The sequence below is a fragment of the Patagioenas fasciata genome, chromosome 11, assembly GCF_037038585.1.
Source record: "Patagioenas fasciata isolate bPatFas1 chromosome 11, bPatFas1.hap1, whole genome shotgun sequence".
NCBI lineage: Eukaryota > Metazoa > Chordata > Aves > Columbiformes > Columbidae > Patagioenas > Patagioenas fasciata.
The window spans coordinates 16,504,067-16,529,414 of record NC_092530.1 but is presented as its reverse complement, the minus strand read 5'-3'; the positions used below and the strand labels follow the sequence as shown (position 1 = coordinate 16,529,414).

At 35.8% G+C, this 25,348-nt stretch overlaps 1 protein-coding gene across 2 annotated transcripts in view; it reads left to right on the top strand.

Moving 5' to 3' along the window:
- KLHL4 (kelch like family member 4) overlaps nt 1-24,191 on the top strand; it is a 67,154-nt gene extending 42,963 nt beyond the window's left edge. Inside the window, exons 2-11 of one of the 2 annotated variants that reach the window (XM_065846844.2) lie at nt 5,657-5,830; nt 6,375-6,511; nt 7,877-8,073; nt 11,083-11,295; nt 12,121-12,307; nt 14,252-14,476; nt 16,345-16,507; nt 19,197-19,409; nt 21,026-21,197; nt 21,751-24,191. In XM_065846844.2, the coding sequence (XP_065702916.1) occupies nt 5,657-5,830; nt 6,375-6,511; nt 7,877-8,073; nt 11,083-11,295; nt 12,121-12,307; nt 14,252-14,476; nt 16,345-16,507; nt 19,197-19,409; nt 21,026-21,197; nt 21,751-21,810 (1,741 nt within the window). In that variant the 3' untranslated portion in view covers nt 21,811-24,191. The remainder of the gene's footprint in view (nt 1-5,656; nt 5,831-6,374; nt 6,512-7,876; nt 8,074-11,082; nt 11,296-12,120; nt 12,308-14,251; nt 14,477-16,344; nt 16,508-19,196; nt 19,410-21,025; nt 21,198-21,750) is intronic. The other variant, XM_065846845.2, reaches the window with a different exon arrangement.
- Nucleotides 24,192-25,348: the final 1,157 nt, after the last annotated feature.

The window sequence follows — 25,348 nt, the reverse complement described above, 5'->3', positions numbered from 1 at the left end:
CATGTGCACACTTGTAATCTCAAATGGGAAAAGCTATTTTAACTAATGCGAACGGAGAATAGTGGCAGGTTTATGTTAACACTAGCAATATAAAAATATTAAAACCAGGCAGTTTCAAGAGCACCAAGTTTTAAAAGAATTGTCAGTATTAACTTTCAATTTAGATAGGTTAGAAGTCAGCAGACTCTGTTAAATTATTATACATTTCAATTGCTTATTTCTTCATCTACTACATAATTTTCTGTCATCATTACTACCTCATATTAATGTTACTACCTCAGTGGTCATCAAGATATCGTACAATTTTGCATATTTTTTTGGACCAAAGTTTTTTACCCAACCCTAAAAACTTCAACACAAGATTTAGGTGTTACATTTAGAAAGAATAAATAATATAGGCAACAATTGCAGTAGAAATTTGAAGGCAGAGATTGGGACAGTTACTGATATGACATAATTATATCAACGAGCAATTGGTACAAGTGCATCAACTTTATCATTATTTTACCTGTGTTCAGAAATGGCTTCCTAACTAAAATATTTTTCTTATTTCTCAGCCAGCTGATGCAGTTTATCTCTAACAGATGCCATGCTCCTATGATTTGAGCTAGGAAAACAGCTCACAGCCTCCAACCCAGCAGACAGAGGGTCAGAGACCCAACAGCTGCACAGGAGAGGCTGCCTGCGTGGGGGCTGACTGTGGTTTCCTTGAATAAGCAGCAAAAAAATAGAGGGAGAAAAGAAAAAAGATGAGTTGCATTGTAAATATTGCTGCACAAACAAACAGAATTGATGAAGCTGCAGTTTTGTCCCATGCCCTGTCACCACTGAGGCGCATCCAGTGCCCCACGGAGCTGAAGTCGCGCTGCTGCTTTCAGCTCTGATAAAGTCCTTAGGATGTCTCGTGTCTCAAACTGGGTTCCAGTTTGCTGCTGGTGGCTGCTCTGATTTACAGTGTAGAGCTGAGGGGATCCAAAATAAAAATCTGACACTGATAGCTGAACTGTTACTTGATTAAACTGAATTTCACAAATATTATATCGGATTAGATAGGTACATTCAACAAATACCCAACAGGGAAGTGGTCACCATAAATATATAAATAATAGCCTTATGAAGAACAGTAACATTAAAATACTGCATTTCATCCCTCGGTTTTCATGCAATACTAAGCTTCTAAGCTTCCTTATCATCTGATTTTCTTTCTTAATTTTGGCCATAGGCACACTTAATGAGGCACTTTAAGAACATACTGAATTTTAAAAAGGACGTGGCAAATAAATGGCATTTCTGTTTTATCATATTCTAATTAAATAAAGAGGAAAATTGAATTTATCCTTTATGTACTGATTAATGAAGAGTCCTGTACTGATTAATGAAGAGTACTTTATGAAGACAGAAAATAATTCTAACATAATTCAGAAATTTAAGGAATTGTAGGAATGGAATGAAACATAAAACCCATCACATTCGTTTTCCTGACTAAAGAAAATATGAAGCTTTACCTCCATGACACCATTTTTGAAATGCAGCTTATTTAGGGTCCAGTATGCTTTAGCTGTTACATCAACTTTTCTTTTTTAGCCTGTTTCATTCAGGTATTTACACACAAGTGTGAGTATGTCTTAGAAAAAAAGTTTGCCAATAAGTTCAATAAGGACAAGGGCAAAGATGGCTCTCAATTTAAATTCTGTTCCCCAAAATTTTATCACTAGTTATCTTATGTTGGTGTAACAATTAAACTCTATTTCTATTGTATGCTTGTCTATAATAAAAATATGGAGCAGCATTAGAAGCAGAATTTGCCTGGAATGCATTCAGAACATCATCTGCCTTTCAGAGTGAATCTCTGATAAATTTTCATGAGTAGCTATACCAGTTATTCATATCTGTTATATTTATTACGCTTGAAAATGTCATGTGAAATCGTGTCAGAAGTCATCGAAAAGTCAAGATGACTTCTGACAACTAATGTTTTTCTTCCAGTAAGCTATGTTAGCTTGTCAAAAAAAAAATGTTATGACATGATTGGTTCTGAATGACCATGCTGGCTGGTATTTATGACCTTGTTATCATCTAGATTTTTAATGTTTTTTGATTATTTCTTCAGGTTTTCAGTTTATATTGTCTGTTTCAAACTTTTGTGTTGCTTCTTTTGAAAAATGTTACCATATTTTCACTATCCTTCACAAATCCTTACAGGAAAACTCCAAAGTTATTTCACTTGGCTCTCTACCTAAGATGAAATTTATAGTGCTCAGCTACTTCGGAATCATTCAAATACAGATTTATCTCTGCTCTCTCTAGTCTAATCTGCCTTCTTAAGCCATTACTGCTAATGCTAATGGTGTTAACACCACTCAACATCCTAGTGAACACTAACACAAAGATGTCATTAAGTGATTTGGGTTTCTGATTCTACAGAACAATTAATTTATCATTTTCCCTCCCAGCTTAGTAGAAAACTAATTGGTCATCATAGGACTAAAGCACCTTTGGAAACTTTTATTACTCAATGTTAAGTTGTGGGTTTTTTTTTTGTCCAAACTAGGCGTTTTAAAGAAAACAAATATTTCTCCATCTTCTACGTGTTTCCCTTCTGAGTAGGTTGACATGAACCTCGAGTTCTCTCATTGTGTTCTCACTATCTTGTCCCACACACAGAGAACAAGATGTGACAGGCAGACGCGTTCAGACATTTGCTGCCAGCTTGCCTATCTTTGTACTACAGGCCACAGCATCCCCTGTTAGAATTCTGCATAAAGGGATTGAACTCAAGGATATTTTCACTGATTTCTTTCTTCAAAGTACTTTAATCACCATCTTTAGTTCACTGATTTCCAGTACTATATTTGTAAGGTCGATATTTGAGTTTTCTGCAGCGATACTTGAACACTAAGGAATATATATACATATTTGAATTATTTTTTTTCCCTTCCATAATATACTATAGCTTCCATTTTGAGTCAGCTGTTGAAGATAAACCAACAATTATAATATTAATCTTAACAAACTTAGTGGAGCATTATTTTTTCCGGGTATTTTTCATTTTCTGAAGACATTTATCTTTAAAAAAATTGTTAATGGTATTTCAGCTGTAGTTAAAGATCACTCTACAAAACATGAAAAAAGTATCCACGACTGAAGGAAATTCTTAGACTTTAAGTCTCTAAATGTCTGTAGCTTAAAAATGATTACTCTACCCACAAATATACAGACACTGTGGGAAATTATTTATTTCAAGAAGTAAAGAGTCTCCTTCTCTGGAGACATTCAAAACCTGCCTGGACACATTCCTGTGCAACCTTTTTCTGGTGAACCTGCTCGAGCAGGGGGTTGGACTAGATGGTCTCCAGAGGTCCTTTCCAACCCCAGCCATTCTGTGAAACTTGTACTGTGCATTTGCAATAGGGATGGTTGAGTATTATTTTAGCTGATTTCTGCAAATCTCAAGGATAAGTGCAATATAATACATAGTTAAATACAACACTTAGAGTGGATATAATGATTCTAAGAAGAGATATTTTTGAAGAATTATCTGAAAAATGTTAAAGAAAGTTTAAGAGGTAAATATAAAAATGTGAATGTTACATACTATGAATTTGACATCAAGTAGCTCATGCAAAGCTAATGAGCATCTAATCCAATTTTGCAGCTTCTTCATTTTAAATGAAGCATTGAAGGAAAACAAATAAAAAAAAGTATAGTAATTAAACTCACTGAGACAAATTAATTTTTTTAGCCCTAAACTACAAAGGATACACATTATATGTGAACTTGATTTGCCCCTTTTCTTAGAAAAACAAAAAAAAAAAAAGAAAAAGGAAAATCCATTTGAAATTGTAATAAAGACCTTCAAAAGAAAGGTTTGTTGCACTGGTCTCTTAAATGTTAATGTGTCTGCAATTAGTATAAACTCAGGTTACCCAGACAGAAACACACGTGCATCCACTGTGCAGATGCATGGGGTGTCTGAGGATCTCAGATGCGTCAGGTGTGCTGTGTCTCAGGTGACACATACACACATCTCTGGGCTACCAGATCTCAGTTCTACCAGGAATGATGTGTCTCTGCAGACTGTGAGTGATCTTACATCTCCAGTGAGTCTGGCAGGGCCAGGCCTGGGTGAACACAACAAACTCTGGCTCATCTGAAAGGCATCAAATACATGAAGCAGCTGAAGGCTTTTAACACACCAGTGCCTGAAAGGTGCCATATTCCAAATGGGCTGTGGGATGTATATAAATACAATGCAGAAATCCAGAAAGCTTCATATTGATAGATTTTCAGATGGAAAAAATAGCTATGCCTGGAAAAACCGAGACACACCATATACATACCAAAGGTGATTTTGTTATGTACCATTCAGAAAAGCACTGATGTACAGAAACTTTCTGGTATTGCAGAGGAGACAGAAAACTCTACTGTGTTTCACTTGAATATTACATTATAATTTCATTTCTAATTATTGACCTTGAATTCTGATTAACTATTTAATGATGCATGATCTTTGAAAATGTATAATCTAACTTCTCTCTATTTTCTGATAATTTAACTTATTCAACCTGATTTAACTACTTGTATTTCTGAATTTTCTGAACTAGATGTTCAATTGTGAATGTAATCCAATATTCTGCTAAATTTAATATGTTAATTTCATGAGGAGATTTTATCTCTCCTAATAATTTGTGAATATGCATTAATAGTATCAAAGACAATCACTAAATTTAGTCAAACAGCTACCATTTTTTCCTATATGGCTTTGGTAATTAAAAACCACCGGCAATAGGTGCTTTACATTTTCATAATATATGATATTAAATCAAGAAAACATTTTTATAAAAAAACCTTTTAACTAAAAAAGTGTTGAAGACAACATTATTTTCAGGATGTAATATACATATAAATCAACAAATGCATTACTATTTTACTAAAAACAGTTGGACATAAAAATAAACATTTTTGTAAGAAAATATCAAAAAGGTGTTCCATTCTGCAACCTGATCCATATTAAAAGGCAGTGGGAATGATGTCTTAAAAGAGAATGAGATAAGATAAATTGTAAGCGGGACAGCTAAGAAAATTCTGTAGTGGGAGGAATATATTTATAAAGTACCTTTCCATCAAAAGACGGAAAAAAGAGTTTGTCTTTATTGTTTGCATTCGGGTTTTAAAGGCTATATAATGTACTGATTTGATCAGTTTTTAGTTTGGCAATTTGTATAGAATTACATGGTCCTTGTCAAATTATCTTCTGATTCATTCCCATTTAGTAATTTATGAAGTATGAAGAGACACAGAAGTAAGACCTAAAGACACTTAATATCCAAAGTTTCATACCACAAGATATTTTAGCTATTAGTGCCACAGGAAAATAGGTTCGCACATCATTGACACAAAACTGATAGGAAACAGAAAACTCCATAGCACCACCTACTACAGTTCGCTGCAGTAAACTACAGTTTACATGCAGCCTTAGAAATGAAAACTCTCAGATACCAAACAGAAAAAAAAGGAAGAAGGCATCATAAGACCAGGATCATAAGAGCTTTATAATTTTAAGCATTTCTGGAATGTCATTTGAACAAAAACTATATGAAGAATGTAATCAGTGTTTGTAATGCAGAACTTCCCACACTGCCTTGTTTCCTTACAGGCTGTCGAGGACCAGCAGCTCCCTGCTGGGAATGAGCACGAACGGCTCCGATGAGTATTTCCACTCAACAAACCACGCGGAGCAAACTTTCCGCAAAATGGAAAATTATCTACAGCAGAAGCAGCTGTGTGATGTTCTTCTCATAGTCGGTGACCAAAAGATCCCAGCTCACAGGTACATTTCCCAGTGTTGTTTACATGGCTTCAAAGCCTGAAATTTCCAAATACTAGGTCAATTTACACCTACCCTGTTTAGTTACGAATGAATGTTTACTATAGTAGCCACATCTAAGTGTTCCTGCTCCAGCAGGGGGATTGGACTAGATGATCTTTTGAGGTCCCTTCCAATCCCTGACATTCTGTGATTCTGTGACATCAGCTAACAATGGAATAAAATTATGTGATCAATGTTTCATATTCATTATTTCAAATGGAATGAAATTCAAACATGAAACATTGATATTGTCTATCTTCCCTTCTTGCTGCTGTCAAACTAGTGAGATCAGTGAAGAAAATCTGCCCAAACAAGCACTGAGAGAAAATTAGATTACTAATTCCACTTTAAAATTTATTGCTCTCTGCAATAAGATTTGAATCCTATGCTAAAGATAATGTTTCTATTATGCACACAATTTATTACTTAATAATAATGAAATTCATGTTTGCTATTGAGATTATGAACTAATTTGCAGTTCTCCAAAAAATGCTTTTATTTCAAGGTTGGTTCTCAGTGCAGTGTCTGATTATTTTGCTGCGATGTTTACCAATGATGTGCGTGAAGCAAAGCAAGAGGAGATCAAGATGGAGGGAGTAGACCCTGATGCACTGAAAGCTTTGGTGCACTACGCCTACACAGGTAATTCTTCCTCCATTACTCATGTCCTTGTCGTAAAGGAAGATAAAATCTAGTCAACACATACATAGTTGTTCCTTCTTCCATTTCATATCAGCAAGTAAACACATGCATAAATCTTGTACATGTGATGTGAAACCTTCTGTAGAGAGGATGAATAAATACGACTGTTTTATGCAATAACAAATTCTAGAAGATATACAGAAATATTAACATACAAATTCATATTGGGCGTATTTCTCTAGCTAGATATGAATTATTTTAGGAATCTTAATGAAAGAAGAATGCATTTCTCCTGTTGCCCACCTCACGTAGTGACACAGAAGCAGTACCATGAACCTTCCTGTCACTGGTAGCTACAGACACGGTTCTTTGGCTCACTCAAGGCTCTTGAGTAGGAATAATCAGAGGAAAATAGGAATACAGTCACACCCATGAGCAGAGCAATCTTAACTATCAGAAAGTGCCACCACATTCTGAAAAAAGGTTTACTTCTGTTCTCTTGAAATATTATGGAGATTTTATCTTAATGAAAATGACTATTTTATATTCTTTTCTTTTCTCTAATTTATTTTCTCCTGCTTTCAACATTAGCCCCTGTATTGCTGAATCCAAAGTGATTGAACCAAGTAGCCAAAAAGACCAAGTCAGAGAACTGTGAAATCCCTTTCATCTGCTCTACAATAAACAGGGAAAACCACTGTAGAACATGACCAGCATGTTAGCATATATTACACTTAGAAACATCCAGATCATTCAAACACATGCAGATTCTGGAAGTGTGCACATTGTGGTATTTGGCCAGCCTCTCAATGCAGATGGCAGCTACTCCAGCCAGAAAGGTAAAAGGGAAATCCTTTTTCTGTGACACAAAAATGCCCAAATCTCAAAAGAGAAAATTACTCCCTCGGGATGTACCAACACTTAACTGATCAGAATAACAGCTTTACGAATTTATGGACATCTGCTTGTAAACTGATCCATGCCCTCAGTTAACACCTATTATAAATAGCTTTCACTAAATCCTGTCATCTGATGTCCCACACAGAATATTACTTTTTTGCTTTTGAATGAAAGAACAGAATTTTGATACCAAAACAGCAAGGCTGGAAGATGTATCACAGGTATCTATCAGTATTTTTAGAGTACTTCAAAAGAACTTAAAATAACTAAAAAAAAAACCAAGGAAAAACAAAGACCTCATTATGATAATCATATTGGCAAGAAACAAAAATGAATTTGTGAACCACAGAACACTTCTCAAAATTTTTCAGAGGAGGAGAAAAATTGGGGAGTGGGAATCTTTCTGGTAATAAAAATACAATGACGAAAACTTTTTTTTTTTTTTCCTATCTACAAACTGCACAGGTATTCTAGAGTTAAAGGAAGACACTATAGAAAGTTTGCTGTCTGCAGCTTGTCTTCTGCAGCTCTCCCAGGTCATCGAGGTTTGCTGCAGCTTTCTGATGAAGCAGCTCCACCCCTCCAACTGCCTGGGGATTCGCTCTTTTGGAGACGCTCAGGGCTGCCCGGAGCTTCTGAAGGTGGCCCACACATACACCATGGTAAGGTGAACAACCGAAATGATTCACAATTAAAGTTAACAGCAAGTGTGAATAATCTCCTGGAAAACATGTGGGCTTTGGCTCAGCTGAGCTGGCTGAGCGGGGCTCAGGGTTGTTCCTCTCTCTGAGACTGATGCTCTGCTCTTCCTACACTGGCAGGGGCAGTTTTTGGAAGTCCCTGATGCAGGGACATCTCTGCTCAGCTCAGGCTCCACAGGGAAATTTAAGAACTGTGACTGTTACAGAAGTATGGGAAGGAGAGAAAAGTATGCTCAGAAAACCAAATGTTCAGTTTTGTTTCCCATTTCAGAGTTCTGCCTTGTAGAAGGATATATTTATTGGATTTAAATTTGCAGTATGATTCTTACAAAAAAAAATGAGGCCTTAACACGGCTAATGTCAAGATGCAAACAACAATGGCCCATTCTTATGCTTTTGATTCAACACAAAGAAAATTCTAAAGCTGATTTTAAGGTGAGACACACATAGAAAGAGACAAAATAAAGAATTTATAGGAAAGATTTGGAATGCTAAAAAGCAGCACATCCCTGACTGGAGCATAATCCTGCTCTGGCTCAAAGCAAGAAATGCATATTCAGAGTGTGGGAAACAGAGAAGCAAGATAGCTTGCTGTGAAACCAAATCAAGGGATAAATACTCAGGGCAAAAAGATGTGCTATAGCAACTTTAAACACAGAAAGAATGGCAACTGCTACAGCTAAGTAGATATAAAAAGAACGACTTGTTAGGAGACATATGGCAACTTTATGCTTGAAATATTAGCATAGTATGTCAAAACCAGTTTGGAGGTTTCATAATGCTGAGAGCATTCCAGTAAGAGATTGTCCACAAGCTGAAGTAAATGAGAGTGGCAGGTGCAGGTTGAGGGCACTGGTTGTGCCCTTCCTGTCACGCTAATGAATGGTTTGTTTAACAGCAATCTAGATAATTTTTATATTTTAAAGTTTGAAGAAGGGCATTTAAGATAGAGGTTCACTCAGCCTCTACAAAATTGTGTTGTCATTGCTGCTCCACACCATTTTAAACCCAGGAACTTCCCTCCCTTGGCTGTTGCCTCTTTTCTCCCACCAGCACCAGCACATGGGCATCAACTTTAAGCATTTAAAAGTCGTGGTCCAGATTTCTGCAAAATTGAAACAAAATCATATGATTAGATTTTACTATTTTTTCAAACTGTTTGTCATAGAAATGGCATTTGAGTCTTTAAGAACCCTGGATAATGTGAAGGATCATGGTGACTCTGTGATACTCAGCAGTCCTGGGCATACATAAGCTTTGCACTATGTCTTCCTGAAAACAACCAGGAACATTTCCACCCCCAGAACCACTTCTGTGCAACACAGACTGAGAATGCTGCCATGACAAGGACCTTGCATGTCATAAAAGCCCCTGTCGAGTTTGTGGCTACTGACAGTTTAAAGGTAGAAGAGGAAATCTGCACCCTTTGAAACAGCCTTTAAGAAAATTTTCTTTTAAACGCTTGAAGTAATTTAAAAAAAGCACCCAAACCTAGAAGGATAAGAGATCATAACAATGCATACACACCCAAGTGTTGTGGAAGAGGATAAATAAAACAACTGCTTGAAAATATGTACCTTAGAGGAAAGTCTATGAAGTTGTAATGTAAATACAGAGACCATTCAAATGAACTAGTAGTATTCAAATATTTTCAGAAGACAATCAGCTATAAACACCACATCCATTCAATAAAAACAGACACAATGGAGACCTTCCCCTTCAATTACTTTGGCCATTGATGCACAGTATTAACAGCTTCCTGCCTGGTACCTTTTTGTAGAGATAGAACTTGTTCTGATAAACATCTTGTGCTATATTTGTAACTAAATGTGGACTGGCCTTCCTGTACCTATTCTCTGAATGTCACAAAATGTTGAAGCAGGGTATGCATAGCAGAGCAAAGTTAACATCTCCTTTAGTCACTGACACTTCTCTATTTACATCCTTGGTACTCTTGAAAAGAGTTACCAAAAGCTAAGAAACTGGTGAAAACAAATAATACCAATAACAGTTAGAAAACTTTCTTCATCTGCCTTATTTCAGTCTGGTTCCCAAATAAAACATATTACTCCCAGGTACATAAACAAATAATATTTCAAATACAGACATGAATTCTTACATGTGTTTATTTGCAAGTAACATAAAAAACCCCAATCTCTGTTAGCAAAATTTATTTTTTCCTTTGGAATTAGCACAAGTAAGCATACTTAATATATTTTAACATCCATTCTAATATTATAATAACGTGATTGTACAATGTAATATTTTAATGAAAAATAATTATTTGAAAGATTCTGGGGATTTAGTATTTGTGTCCACTTCTGGAGCTGGTGAATTTTATCATAGCAATTGCTTAAATACTGAGACTCCTTTGTTGGGATTTGTCCAATTCTCTGTTGCCCAAGAAGTGCTGTTAGAAAAGTGAATTTAGCTTCCCTTGCTCTATCTTCTGCTACTAAGAGTAGAGATACACAGTCAACACCTGGCACAGCTCATTGCAAAAGGATTTGAAGATTTCAATGTAATTTTCTTAAATTTCTTGAATTATAACAGAAGTTACACAGTTTATTTGAATGCCTACTTGGCATTCCTAAGATACACATTATACCTTCAAATTGTTTTCCTATGTTATTATAGAGTGTTAAGACCCCACTGATGGACAAAACTGCCAGTGGCACGTCCCTAAGACAGGACATAGTGACAAGAAGCCTGACAAACACACTGTAGTTTGAGAATAATCACTATTCTTCAGTTCTGTGAGAGTAAAGCAGCAAAGAGCAACCAAAATCTCCTTTAAATGTCAGCAGAAGATTCAGTGATCTTTAGATCACTGCATTTCCCTATGCCGTAGAACAGAACAGGAATGAAATATATGCAGAGCCTACATTATCTAAGAAAATGTTATTTCAAGTTGCGAAAATCCTCAGTGCACTGAATTTTTTTTCTTTTTTTTTTTTTTTTTTTTTTCAGGAACACTTCACAGAAGTAATAAAAAACCAGGAATTTCTTTTGCTCCCTGCTAATGAGATTGCAAAGCTCTTGTCTAGCGATGACATCAACGTGCCAGATGAAGAAGCCATATTCCAGGCTCTAATGATGTGGGTGAGGCACGATTTGCAAAACCGGCAACGAGACCTGGGAATGCTCCTTTCTTACATCAGACTGCCTCTGCTTCCAGCCCAGGTATGAGTGTGAAGGGCTGACAGGGAACCGAACTATCCACTGAAATGCCACCTCAAGCATCATTTAGACAGAGAAAAGAATGCAATGGAAAGGTTTCGGCTGGTGTTTTTAGGTTATGTGTATATATATATTTATATATATATTTAACAGCGTAGTTGATGTGTTTATTATTTGTAAACACAGATGAAAAAATAGCCCCCAATGCCAGAGTATTTACTAGGCTCAGAATTACCTCTATAAAAATGTCAGGTTAATAGTATTACAAAAGTACAGTGTTTCTTCGTTGGGTAGCAACGGTAGTAGTTTTCCTTTAATAATACAGCAACTTATATACCATACAAAGATATATATTTCAATTTTCTGAACTGCAGTACAGATAAGGCACAATACTTATTTCTTTATTGCCATATAAGTAGGCAAAACCAAAAGGGCTTAGATTATTGTCGACTATTCTGAGCATTGACATACATATGTTAGATTTGCTTATACTCACATCAAAAGGAGTTCTTAATTCAGAGGGTGCAGTACTACGTTTGCTTTATTTTTTATGAAAACTTTATTTTAACCTTTATAAAAGGTTATATATCATTATAACCTATATCATTATAACCTTTATAAAAGGTTAACATTGCAAAGACATCATACTTAAAGTCTTTGTTCCTACCTTTATATTGTTTTGATTACATTAAAGCAGAGTTTCCAGCAAAGCTCGAATCAGAGGTGAACTGAAAATAGGTGCTTTTATCTACAAATATTTTAGTTATTAAAGTACATACAATGTTAATGATTTAGAGATATGTAAGAGCCTCACTTTTCATTTCTTAGCTACTAGCCGATCTAGAAAATAGCCCAATGTTTGCAGACGACCTAGAGTGTCAGAAGCTTCTTATGGAGGCCATGAAGTACCATCTCCTACCAGAAAGACGGTCCATGATGCAGAGCCCTCGAACTAAGCCTAGAAAATCTACAGTGGGTGCACTTTATGCCGTAGGAGGTATGGATGCCACTAAAGGTAAGTTCAGAAATTAATTAGTCTTAATTAATTGCATTACAGACATCCAGAAATATATGACAAATATTTAAAGATTCATGTTAAGAAACCAACAAATTGGTGATGAAAAAGAAGAAAAAATCAGTCACAGAACAACAACAAAAGTCACAGAACATAGATGTTATTTCTTCTTGCAAGAATCATGTGTTTGTAAATGATATACACATACCTTGAAGTGCAGACTAAACAAGTTTGATTCATATGGGTGATTTTTAAATTAGGGTTTGTAAGAATTTGTGTGTATAGTTTGAATTTACAGAGCAGAAGAAAAAAAATATTCAAAATATTTCAAGATTTGTTTAATGTTGTTTTAGAACCCCTTGCTCCACTTCCTGACAAAAGTTAGAAGGCTGGAAAAGTTTGTAGAGAATAGGAAAATAAAACATAAAAGCATTACTGAACTACTGAGAACTCTTAGCTAAAGTTTGTCAAAACTTGTTATAAAACTTCAGATGGAGAGATTTGTACTTTTTCATAAGTGCAACAGTATGTGCAGCTTTTTTCAGGACTTCATACAAAGGAGATTTTTCAGGTTTGTAGTTGAAAGTTAAATGCAATAAATCTATGTCAGCTTCTATTATTTGATTTTCACAACTGTAATCATGTTACAGCTTTATACATTACACTATTCTATTTAGTAGGCAGTATATTAAATAATTTTCCACAGAAACCTTAACTTCAAACCCACAGCTTGGAGCCAAAGAACTGTAATTATTTTAAAGTCTAGCAACTTGCTTAACAATATTACTTTTAGCTACGTGAGTTCACTTTTAATAGAATCACAAAGAAGCTAATTCGTTTCATGGTTTGCAAAAGTTGCTGATAAAAGATTTTTCCTGTACCATAGATCTTGAAGGACTACCTTACGATCTCTATGCAACCAAATCCAGTGCAAAACACCCATTCATTGCCATCACTCATTCCTAGGAGAGTTTACCAAAATCAGGTTAAACTGTAGCAATTAGTATAGTTTCATTAGTGATACTGATTATTTATGAATTACATAAATCAACCAAGGTAATCTTTAACTTCTACCAAAATAGGAATAAAGTTTTCCAATAGATTTTTCTTAGTAAAGGTTATACAAAAAAGGGGCTATTTCAGTCAGCATCTGCACTTCCTGTTGGTGCCTCTTTTACTTATTACCTCGGAATAAAGCCAATTGTTTGAACTTTTGCCTGTGCTGGCTCAGAAGAGCAGCACTTCCCCTCCTCCCTGCTGGCCTCTGCAGCTCTGACTCACATTTCCAGCCTGTGCTGGGCTGGAAGATGAAGGAAACAGCACCTCGGAGACAAGGATGTGCTCGAAGAACAGATTTGAGAAGGGAATAACTACCACCTCTGGCAATAATACACTTTCTCTGATAAAGAAAACTCTCAGGGAATGATGGATTTGGCTTTGTGCTTATCTCAGGTGGTATATGAAGTCAAATCTCAACTTCAAATGATCAAAAGAAGATCAAAGAGCCACTTTTGGGCTGCTATTTGGAAAAATGTGATTGTGCCTAAACCACGTTAACTTCCAAAACCTACCTTCAAGTCTCTGGAAAAATTACAGCCCACAGGGTGTAAGAACACACTGTATACCTTCATTTAGTTTTCCTGTTTCTTAGCTAGTGTGCAGGATGTTTGTTTTCAAGCTGAGAACTTTGGGGTGCTCACATATTTGCAAAGAATAAATGAGAAGGAATCAAACAAACAAGAGCAAAGAGACTAGTAAAATGTAAAGCACAGTCAAAGAAATCCAATTGCTCTAAATTAGACAGGAAAAGGGAAAAGGTAGAATTTCTTTCTTTTGTTACAGATAGATGTGGTAGTTTCTTTCCCAGTATATGGATCTGGAAAAGCAGATAGAGGAGAGAAAATATATAATGAGATAAGCTCATAATACTTACATTTTTAACAGGTACCACTACGATTGAAAAATATGACCTTAGGACTAATAGTTGGATGCAAATTGGTACCATGAATGGCAGACGATTACAATTTGGAGTCGCAGTAATTGACAACAAGCTCTATATTGTGGGAGGAAGAGATGGTCTGAAAACTTGTAACATTGTTGAATGTTTCAACCCTATCACCAAAGTCTGGACTATAATGCCTCCGATGTCAACGCACAGACATGGCCTAGGTAAGAGGTGGTCTTCCTTTGGAACTATCTTGGATCACATACAAGTGAATTCTGATTGACACAAACACTGTTGATATACCTTTCTAAAGCATTTAATAGCATACGACAATATTTGTAGAAAATGTTTTTCAAAGACAGGGTTACCTATTGTCATAATTTAATGACCGCGATACTTATTAGTATTCACCCAAATTGCACTGGTCATCCAGAGTTAATTTTCCTTTTAAAAAATTCCAAAATATAAGCAACAGTGAAAATAATTGACTCTTCATCCAATTTAGTAGTCAAGAGATATGTTTGCAATACAACAACAATCTGGTTTTCAGGTTTTTCTAAATTATGACTTAGCACGTAGGTACCAAACGTGTCTGAAAATTAGATCAGAGAAGTACTCACACTGAAGACACCATTGCAGTAAGGAAATAAGTATGACCTCACAAATGTTAATGTTGTAATTACCACAACTTTTACAGAGCACTGTCGCGTCTTAGTTTCTATGGGTCTTCACTGCACAATAATCCTTAATACTATTGACAGTGCATGAATAATATGAAATCTAGAAATTCTGGATCTATAACAAATGAGAATAAGTTTACAGTTGAGGAAACCGTAAGGGAGGGAATATGAGAATTTCTGAATTATTTGTATAGCACAGTCCTTATGAAAAAAACTGGCTTCTCTTCAGTTTACAGGAACAGGTAATGCTGGAAATCATTGGTAAGTTCAAATGGCACAGAATATTTTTATTTTAAGAAATAATAGAAAAAGTTTGATCCAGAATTATTCAGTGAACCTTTGTGGCCTGTGTTACCTTCTCCATCACTTGATGGAGGAAGTACAGAGTAGGGCTGTTGCCATCTAATCTGTCAAATTTATAAAAGCGAATACTAGTAGGTAGCAAAGAGAAAGAAATGAGAACAGATGAAATTATTCTCATTGAAGTCTTCAAAATTACAAACTGCAGGGGCACAATTCTACCCAACAAATAGGTCACAGTGGTAAATTTACATGCCCACAGTTAGGCTTCTGTCTGTGCATCAGCCTGCTTTGCAAAGCTGCCTTACAAGAGCTCCTGTTAGCGTCAGTGTGATTTTGTGGGGAGTTAGCACTTTTGAAAAAATCAGGCCATGTATATTTAGGCCTGAAAAGACAGATTTAGAAAGCTTTTAAGCAGCCAGATTCAGCCGTTTTGCCTTACCTAAGAAGGGCAACGAACAGCAGCAGACCCCAAGGGGAGGTACCAAAGACCTTCTCTCAATGACCTGAGATCTGTCCACCCAGAGCTCTACAGCGACAGCCAAGTGCACTCTCCTGTGCCTCAAGGTCACCAGACACAAGCCAGCTCTCATCCAAAAGTGTGTTCCCCTTGCAGGCATTGAAATGTTATGGTACTTCAGCTGTAAGGACAGCCAGTTGCCCACCCACTTGGGCTTATGCTGGCGGGACTACAGAGCTTCGGCTGGCTCAGAATAAGGGATAGGTGGTTGGTTCAGGTATATTTTTCATTGCCAGGCTCAATCTTTGCCTTTCTTTGAAAGAATAGCATTGTTTCTCACTTAGGGGCTTAAATTTGCTTCAGAACAAGGTCAACAGAAGTGGAAGAGATGAAAGTCCAAGAAGAGAACATCAAAATTAAAGCGGCTTTTCTCTAATCTTTTGGCAAAAGAGAATGCTTTTGCAGAAAAACACTGTATAAAGTATTTTGTTTATCTCTGTTTATTCTGCCAAATGACAAAGCAGCTTTCAGATCATTTAATACCAGCTGAAATTACTTATATGCATAAAGGGAATTAAAGTGTGAAGTTAATATGCTATTGGTCACTGAAATGATTAGGTACTGCAATTTGTCCCTAATTCTATCTTTGAAGGAGTAGCAATGCTTGAAGGACCAATGTATGCTGTTGGTGGCCATGATGGATGGAGTTACCTTAATACCGTAGAAAGATGGGACCCCCAAGCACGGCAGTGGAACTATGTTGCCAGCATGTCAACCCCCAGGAGCACTGTAGGGGTTGCAGCATTAAATAGCAAGTATGTCAACAGGAAAATCTCTCTTTGGTTTTTCATTTGCTTCCTTCCTTGGAAACAGTTTCTTAAATTTTCTATCTTATAGTAATTAATTACCTCAAGAAAACAAAGAGAAAACGTAATGCACAGAAATAAGAAAGAAAAGCTCTTCCTCTGTTGTGTAGTATTTTCGTTTTCAAATTTGCAGTCATGTTTTAAACATGTTTCAGCCCTTTACAGTTATAACAATTTACAAATGTTATTACATGCATATCAGAATTTTACCTAGAATATAACATATAAGGATATAAAATCACTTACTTTAAAGAAATATTCCAAGTTTTTGTTTACATTTTAAAATCAATGTGTCTAAGTAAGCAGCGTTTGAAAATCTGTACAGAAACAGTCATTCCTCTGTCATTTTATACCTCCTGCATGCATCTACAACATTAACATAGAAGTTCACAGTGAAGAATAATTTTTAAAAGGCTAAAGGTGTATGGTGTGTTCAATGAAAGGAAGACAAGTTCAATAATTAGGTGCGGAATGAACAGCCTTCTATAAGTCTTAATTGTATCCAGATTTATTCTGCCCTTCATCTATTGCTCACATACACTGAGCTCATGTGTTCACTGTCTGTTGCTTTTCCCAACAAGTTTTTCAAAATGTATTTAAACATCCTCCTAAGACACTAAAATCACTCAAGCAGTTTTACACAGGAACTGACGCATGTATGAATTCAGTTTGTAACCTGTATTGAACAGGGTGTTACATCTTGTTGTACGTTCCTATTGAAAGTAGTTGTATTTTAGCACAAGAAAGAACAATTCATAAATAAATGCCTAACAGAATTCTGTTTTCCTCTTCAGCAACATGGTCTGGTGCTGGAAATACAGAAGCCTTGTAAAAGGCCCCAAGTTATATTGGATAGTATGGCTTATTTAAATCTGTGGAAAGCCCTTAGCAATGACAGTTTGTAGGGGTCAACAATATTACAATTGCGGGCAGACAACTGCATTTATGCTGAAACTTCATCAATAGCTTCCCTGTTCACTTCTTAGCTTCCAGAGAAAGAGAAGGATAAAGAGTAGAAAGACGTCAGAAAACAGATGTTAGCAAATACAAAACTTCTTCATGTACAAGTCAGAATTTTGCATTCAAACATGACATGATTTTAATCATAAACCCAAAAGTCCAAGAGAGGCAGAACTGCCTGTTGAAGTCCCTGTTGTATCTCAGAGGAAACATTCTCAGTGTAAACTTCACCAGAAACTCCTGTTGGTACCTTCCACAGCCACATGCAGGAAACCACTTTGTCAAAGAGGAAATCCAGCCTGATCCTGACTCTGTTTCTCAGTCACTCCTGATAGAAGCTGTCTCCAGCCTGGCTTAAATCATGTCTGTTAGTCTGGTGATGTCATTTCTGGCATGTCAGGGGAAGCTGAGATCAAATGTCCATCGTTAAGTGCTCCTGCTGTGGTCAAACCAAGGAGAATGCTTCCCGTTTTCCTGTTTCCCTAAGTCAGACCATATAATTTTTTTCTATTCAGCCCCACCAGAAAAGACTCTATGTTTCTGCTGGGCAAGGCTTTTTGATCAATAAATGGTCTATCGAGAACATCAGTCAAAAATGCTAAATTTGCTCTTTTGCATAGAGAATGGGAAACACTACCATGTTTCTAGACATGTTATGGAAAACAAAAATTCCAACCAATCTGTTTGTATATACAGTGATTATCTCTCTCTGAAACCTGTCTAAACAAGTAGACTGTAGCTAATGGCATGATGTGAAAAGAAAACAAATAAAATCTTCAGGTTTTTAAGGGTCAAGCAACAAACTGTGCAACAGAACTCAAGTCTGTCTTCCATTCACAAACAGCAGAAGAGAGCACTGTATTATTCTAACAGTGGTCAAGCATTTTCTAGTTAAATACAAATCAGAGCAGTCTAAAATCTCTTCCCATCACTGGAGAAAAGCAGGTACTTCTCAAGAAAAATTCAACTGACTTGTTTTAGGTGACTTACTCTGGACAAACCTACGTGTTTCCTTCATCTCTAACTAGTGCACTAAGTTAATTCGATTTAATGATGGTAATAGCCAGGATTCAAAAGGAACCTGAACAACTGGCACACTTGACATGTAAACATGTCTGCTGATACATCCAGGATGTCTAATAGCATCCAAGTTAGCTTGAAATATAAAAGGAATACTTCTATCCAACAGATTTTCTCCAATACAAACATTGAGGAAAATATATTTAATATATCTTGACATATATTTTTGATATATAATAACATTATTAAGGGTCCTTTAAATATTAACAGTGTAGGGAAAATGCTTACTGCAATATTAATATGTCAAATAGTCCACAAGAATGTCATAGGGAATAACACCCATATGTTTCAAACATACGTAGCATCTTTCACTTAAATTCCATCTCTAGGTCACATGTCAAGAAGCTGATACGCATTTTAAAATTAATTTTCATGTGACTTCCTGAAAATTTACACTGCAAATGAAGACTATAACCTTCCTTTACATAGCATGCAAAACACTTTGTGCAAAGAAAGTTCCAGAGTGTAGCTGTCAGATAGCAAATAACGGGCATAATAATATTTTTATGTGGTCTGAATGAAGTTAGCCAAATAAAATTCCTATCAAAATGAAAGTAAAAACTGAAATGGTTTACCTTCTTGTGGGTTATTATCCCAGACTATATGCTGTTGGTGGAAGAGATGGGAGCTCCTGCTTAAAATCAATGGAATGTTTTGACCCGCACACAAACAAGTGGAGCATATGTGCATCGATGTCCAAGAGAAGAGGTGGCGTTGGTGTTGCAACGTACAATGGGTTTTTATACGCTGTGGGAGGTCACGATGCACCTGCTTCCAACCACTGCTCTCGCCTTTCCGACTGTGTAGAAAGGTAAGGATTTTTTTTTTTTTTAAGTTCCAGGAAGGAAATATGAAATAATTTGTAGAAGGGAAGGTAAAATTTCAATATCTTTTCACAATTGGAATGTTATGTTTATCATACATATTATGCTTTTTAAAATAACATTTTGAGCGGAACAATCGATTTCCAGTGCTCTCGTGGTAACAAATCAAGTAAACCATAGAACAAAATTCCTCCCAGCTTTGCCTTTATTTGAGCTGCCCAGGAGCCAGGTAAAGACAACTTAACAAGAAAGACAAATTCAACATGTGACCTTTCTATTTCTCAAGTGTCAAACCCCAGGTTTGGGCTACTTGTGTCATACATGGTAGGAACTAAATATTTTTCAAGTGTCTCTTCCTCCACGATTTGGCTGCTATTGACAAAAAGTTTAAAAATGTAATAAATATCAGATATTCAAACAGGCAGTGGTCACTACACGGGTGTTTTCTGACAGAGGAGACCGACAGAAAAAGCCTAGTTTCTGAAAAAATCTATGTTGCTATAGGAAATCAGGCTAAAACGTGTAAGTATCTGATTTAAGATAAAAAAAGTAAATATGCACCAAAGCAAACTACTTTAACTTCAGTTCAAACTTTAAAACTAAATAGTGTATTAATACTTTGGCTTAATGATTTTAGTAGCACATAGCAACTAAGCAGTGAAATCTTGGCTTTATAACCATTTCTCAAAGTAATTACTCTTTTACTTGAAAATACTCCTTAGCTGATTCTTATTTAATCTCATTTTTGAATTCTTCGCTGATGAGCACACTTGTTAAGAAAATGCAAATATTGGTCACTTCTTTTCAGAAACATAAGTATTATGTGTCAAGTATTGCTTTGCCACCGCGGTGGCACAGGATGGGACACAGGATAGCACTTAAGCCTTGGGTGAGAAGGGGACATGAGGATTGGGGACAACTCTGGATGGTTAATGGGCCATGAGAATTCATTTGACATCCTCATGTCATTTGGGGGCAAGAACAGAAAACTGAGCAAGTATTCAACTCCCTGTTGTGAATAACAATGGCTGAGTTTTGATCTCAGTTAACTGGTGTAAAGCTGGAACTACTCCGGAGTTCACTTGAATTTATATTTGAAATTGGCTGACTACATATTAGAAATAAAATCAACACTGGTGTAAAACACTGCCATGCATTATGTGTTATAAACTTGTAGCAACTATGTGAGATATTTAACTTCTTTTACAGTGAAATTTTCTGAAGACATTAGCTCTGACAAGGAAGAGAAAACAAAAGTCTTTATGAAGAAATTAAAAAAGAATATATTGAAATCAATTTTTCTGAGTCAACTGAGGGCATTTTTATCATTCCCTGAGACCTCATTTATGCACAAAATGTATTGATTGTTTAATCTGATAGAAATGGAGAGACTGTAATAAAAAATATGGGCATTTTCCATGTGCTTGAAGATCCCTCTAGTGGCTAAATTAAATATTTAATCATCTTAGTCCTAATTCTCTATACTAGTTTGTGGTGTAAGGTGAACTACAATGCAGGAAAAAATAAACAAATATCAGTAATTTAAATTTGAAATATGTTTCTACAACGTATGTTTTCTAATTTTGATCATAAAACATTCTAGGTATGATCCTAAAACAGATGCTTGGACAACAGTGGCCCCATTGAGTGTACCTCGGGACGCTGTCGGGATTTGTCCCCTGGGGGACAGATTGTATGCGGTTGGGGGCTACGATGGCCACACGTACCTGGATACCGTGGAGTCCTATGATGCTCAAAATAACGAGTGGACAGAGGTAATGGGAATATTGGGAAATCTTCCTGCAGATAGGAAGAATTCTGTCTGAATAATGGACACAAATGCTTGTGTATCAAAATTATCAGTGGTGGTGTGGTGACCCCGGCTGCATAAATCAGTCTGTGCTGGAAGCGCTGAGATTTGCCGAGATGGCTTGGCCAGCGATGCCCTCTGCTGGAGCCACTTCCAGGTGCTCACCTTTATGACCAAGTGTGCATATTTACGACCAAGAGGAAAGATTTAAAACTGTCAAGATCCTTTTGTAGTTATACAGTCCACATTTTTTGAACTAGGATATGAAGGTCTATTACAAAAGTTAAGAGCAACAATACCAGCCTACACTCCTGAAACTCTCAGCAGCTGATAAAGTTGTTTCCCCAAAAGCCAAAACTCTTTTCAGTGCCTCAGTTAAATCTATTTATTTTAGCAGTACAGTAGTTTAAATAAGCAAATTGCTTCCCTTTTAATCTACAAATAATTTCTTCTAGACCTATCCCATAATAAAAATGTTTCCTCTATTATTTTTTTTTTCTTTCTTTTAATTTTTTTAGGAAGTTCCTGTCAATATTGGAAGGGCTGGAGCATGTGTCGTTGTTGTGAAGTTGCCCTGATGACTATAAATATCGTGAAACTAAACTGGGTTCCATGAAGACCAAGTCAGGAAGAGAAGAAACCTTTCCAGAAAGCAGTACAGACTATACACTTCTCAACAGCCCTGTTACAGAGAATACTTATCTCTGAGCCATCATGGTATTAGAGCACAAAAGTGTCTTCCTGCATTACAGAAATGGGAGAATTTTGCATAAGTGAATTATTTTCTTATGCCTAATGCCTAAAATTTCAATAATATGTTTAAATAGTTCAGGTTTGTTACAAAAGTGTATCCGTTACTTATAGAATGCAGTAGCGAAGTGTTAAGTGGATGTATAAGATTTCATAAACTTATTTCTTTTCTATGTTGGCAATAATGCTAATGTTTATAAAAAGAACTTTTATATTTTAAGCAAATGAAAATGAAGAAGGGGGAAACATCTTCAACAGATAACTGCACAGAAGGAAATACTTGCCCATAAATGTAATTGGCAACAGAATATTCTCTGCAGAAGTAGCTTCATTTCTATATTTAGAAATTAAATTACTAAATTAACTTTAAAATCAAATCAGAGAAGCATAGAATTTGGTTGCTATTCAACCTCTGGAATTGCTAGTATTGTGATAGAATATAATTTTTTAGCAGTATATTCAATTGAATAGTGCAAGTAAAGAAATAGTAGGACTAAGGTATCTTTATGTTATTAAGTACGTGCCAAGAGAAGAAAAAAATGCCACCTCTTTTGTCAAAGCAGGATGCTAATATTAGTTGCAAACATTTTAACAGTGCAGAGATATGTGATATTTTAATACTGATCAGTGTGTCAGGTTATTCATGGATTTGTCTTTGTCCACTAACCATCTGTCAGTATGTGCTATACTAATTTTGCTATACTTGGGATAATCACCATGCATTAAAAATTAAAACAATCATATAATTACATTCCTCAAATAAACTTTAAAAATGAAATTTTATATCATATTGATATGACAATCTTTGACCTCAGCTGAAGATTACCAGCTTTCTCTCATGTACAGGAGAAATATGGTAAGCAAAAAACCACATCCACTGTGTAATGTTATATACCATTTATATAAGCATGTTTCTGTTTTATGAATAAACGGGAAAAGAGTCACTTGAAAACAGCACATAGTATTCCACATGCATGATTTTCTTTTTGTGTGCCAATTTCAAATGAAAATTTTGATTTGTTTTGCATTAATTTCATTTTTTATATTTGCAATTGCTGAAAGTGTATTTTAGAAAAAGAATGTATGTAAGATATTCTATGCTGTAAAGCACAATATTTGGACAGTATGTACTTTAGTGTTTGATATGTTGCTGTTTTGTCAGTATCAGAAAAGCCAGGACAAATATTAAAATTCTCTGAATGTGTAGACTAACTTTCCTGATAGAATACTGTGTTTTCAGAATTCAGCAATATGTTATTTTAAAAAAGTTATAGTATTAATCTTACTGAATGCTTCTAAAGATGAATCCTCATAAGCATATTTATAAAAGGAAAAACATTTTTAACTTTAAAAATCTATTATATTTATATGTAGCATGCTACATTCAAATAAACTTAACTTTTTCTGCTATGAAAATTTAGACTATGTTTTAAAAACTTTGTGGGTGCTATTTTACATCTTTTCAATAATAGAAAACACAGAAGTATCAATCTCATTTTTGTACTCTGAAAGAAAAAAGATCCTGTCTTAGTGTCCTCACTGCATCTAGCCCACATAAACTAAAATTTAACTTCCTTCTAGCACTTTTTGAATAAAGTTCACATTTTTTTCTTTCTTGAGTCTAAAATAGTTACCAATAGTGCCATGTCAGGTTGCCTTCTGCTGCCCTGCAATAGAAACTTATCGATGTGTCAGCTTAGAACTACCTCCATTTAGTGCTGAATTTCTAAATCAATGCACAAATTTCTTTCTAGCTCATCTGGCCAGGAAATAAACTTTATTTCATGTCTGTTTTCATATGGTACCACTCCATGGAGGAAAAAAAAAAGGAGGGGGGAAGACAACAAAAAAATCCTACAACCCAAACCAACACAAAGAGTCAAACAAATGGGGAACAAGGCCTAAACCAGCTGGTGGGTCACGAGTTGGAGAATTCACATCAGAGGAGGAAAGTATTTTTACCTTCCACCAAATCAATAATCTGAAGCAAATGAAAGGGATTGGCCGCCCAGCTTGACAGTGAATCTGCAGAGTAAGAAATTTGTGAATGTGAGGCAAATATTCATTTTATCTCTCTCCCCTGTCCTAAGGGCACCTGTCTGACCACCTATTTAGAACATCTTATTGCAGCAAATGTTAACTCTAAAACATTAATAGTATTATAAAAAGTATTCATATTTTTGCCCTATTCAGTTTTATCGCTGCTTTGGCCATGCAACATCTATGTGCACTCTTTTATGTAAATAAAGATTTGTGTGCATCAGAGAGAGTGGGTCACCATTGCTTATCATTCCAGCTCTAAAATCACTCTTTTCTTCTCTTCTTCTATAACAGCACATTGCTGTTTCCAGTAACCAGTATAACCTCACTTATTCTGCTCCTGTTTGGAAAGCACTGATATTGAATGTGCATATTCGTAACTCTAAAATACAAACTATGAGAACAATGTGCAACTATTGTCAAGACACGTGCAAGAGGCACATCAGAATGGACACTGATAAACTGCCAGTGCCTTTGCGTGGAATTTGACGTTTGCTTGGAGTAAAAGGCAGCACAGCCTCAAGTGAGAGAATGCAGGTATGGGCCTTTAGCTTCTAGACTGTTTTGCAACATGTAAAGCTACATCCAAAAGCCTAAGCTAGTCTACAGTAAGGAATGAAAATGAAGATTGAAGCATAGAAGAGGTCAGTTTTGAAGAACAGGAACCATGGGTGAGTACCTTAATGCAGACATGAGAACCACAGGGCCTGCACATGTTATGACTGAAGAGATGACATGGTATTCATCTGCCATTGTCCCCTCCTCCTTTAGCTTGTAAATTTTATTAAAAGTTTTATCAGTAAACAAGACATGAGACACTTAGGAAAAAAAACCCTAGATGTAAACAATCCCTTTAAACATAGCTTTTAATATGCTACAATTTCCATAGCTGAATAAAGTCTCAAAAGGAATTTTAGAAAAAAATTATACTTTCTGTATTTCTTTACTGTTCTCTAAAGAAATTGCATCATGAGGTTTGCTTAGTTAAAATATGGCATAAGAAAGAAAAATCGTAGCATTCTTTTAGCTTGCAACATGCAGCTACTTTTATAAGTTTGAGAAATTCAGTAGCTCTTCCTATCATTGAACCACAGCCACCAAGACAGAATATTTGTAAATATTTGCATGTGTGTCTTATGTGATGAGACGGTCTACTAATTTCCATGGCAAGGCTGTAGTAACTCATACACATTCTAAGTTTGAGGCTGCATCTTATAATAGGAACAACACAAAGATAAATACGGATGAGGGGAAATGGGCGAAGAATTGAAGGGTATAAAGCAGAGAAAAGTCAGTCTAATCTGAATGCAACCTTATAAATTGAAG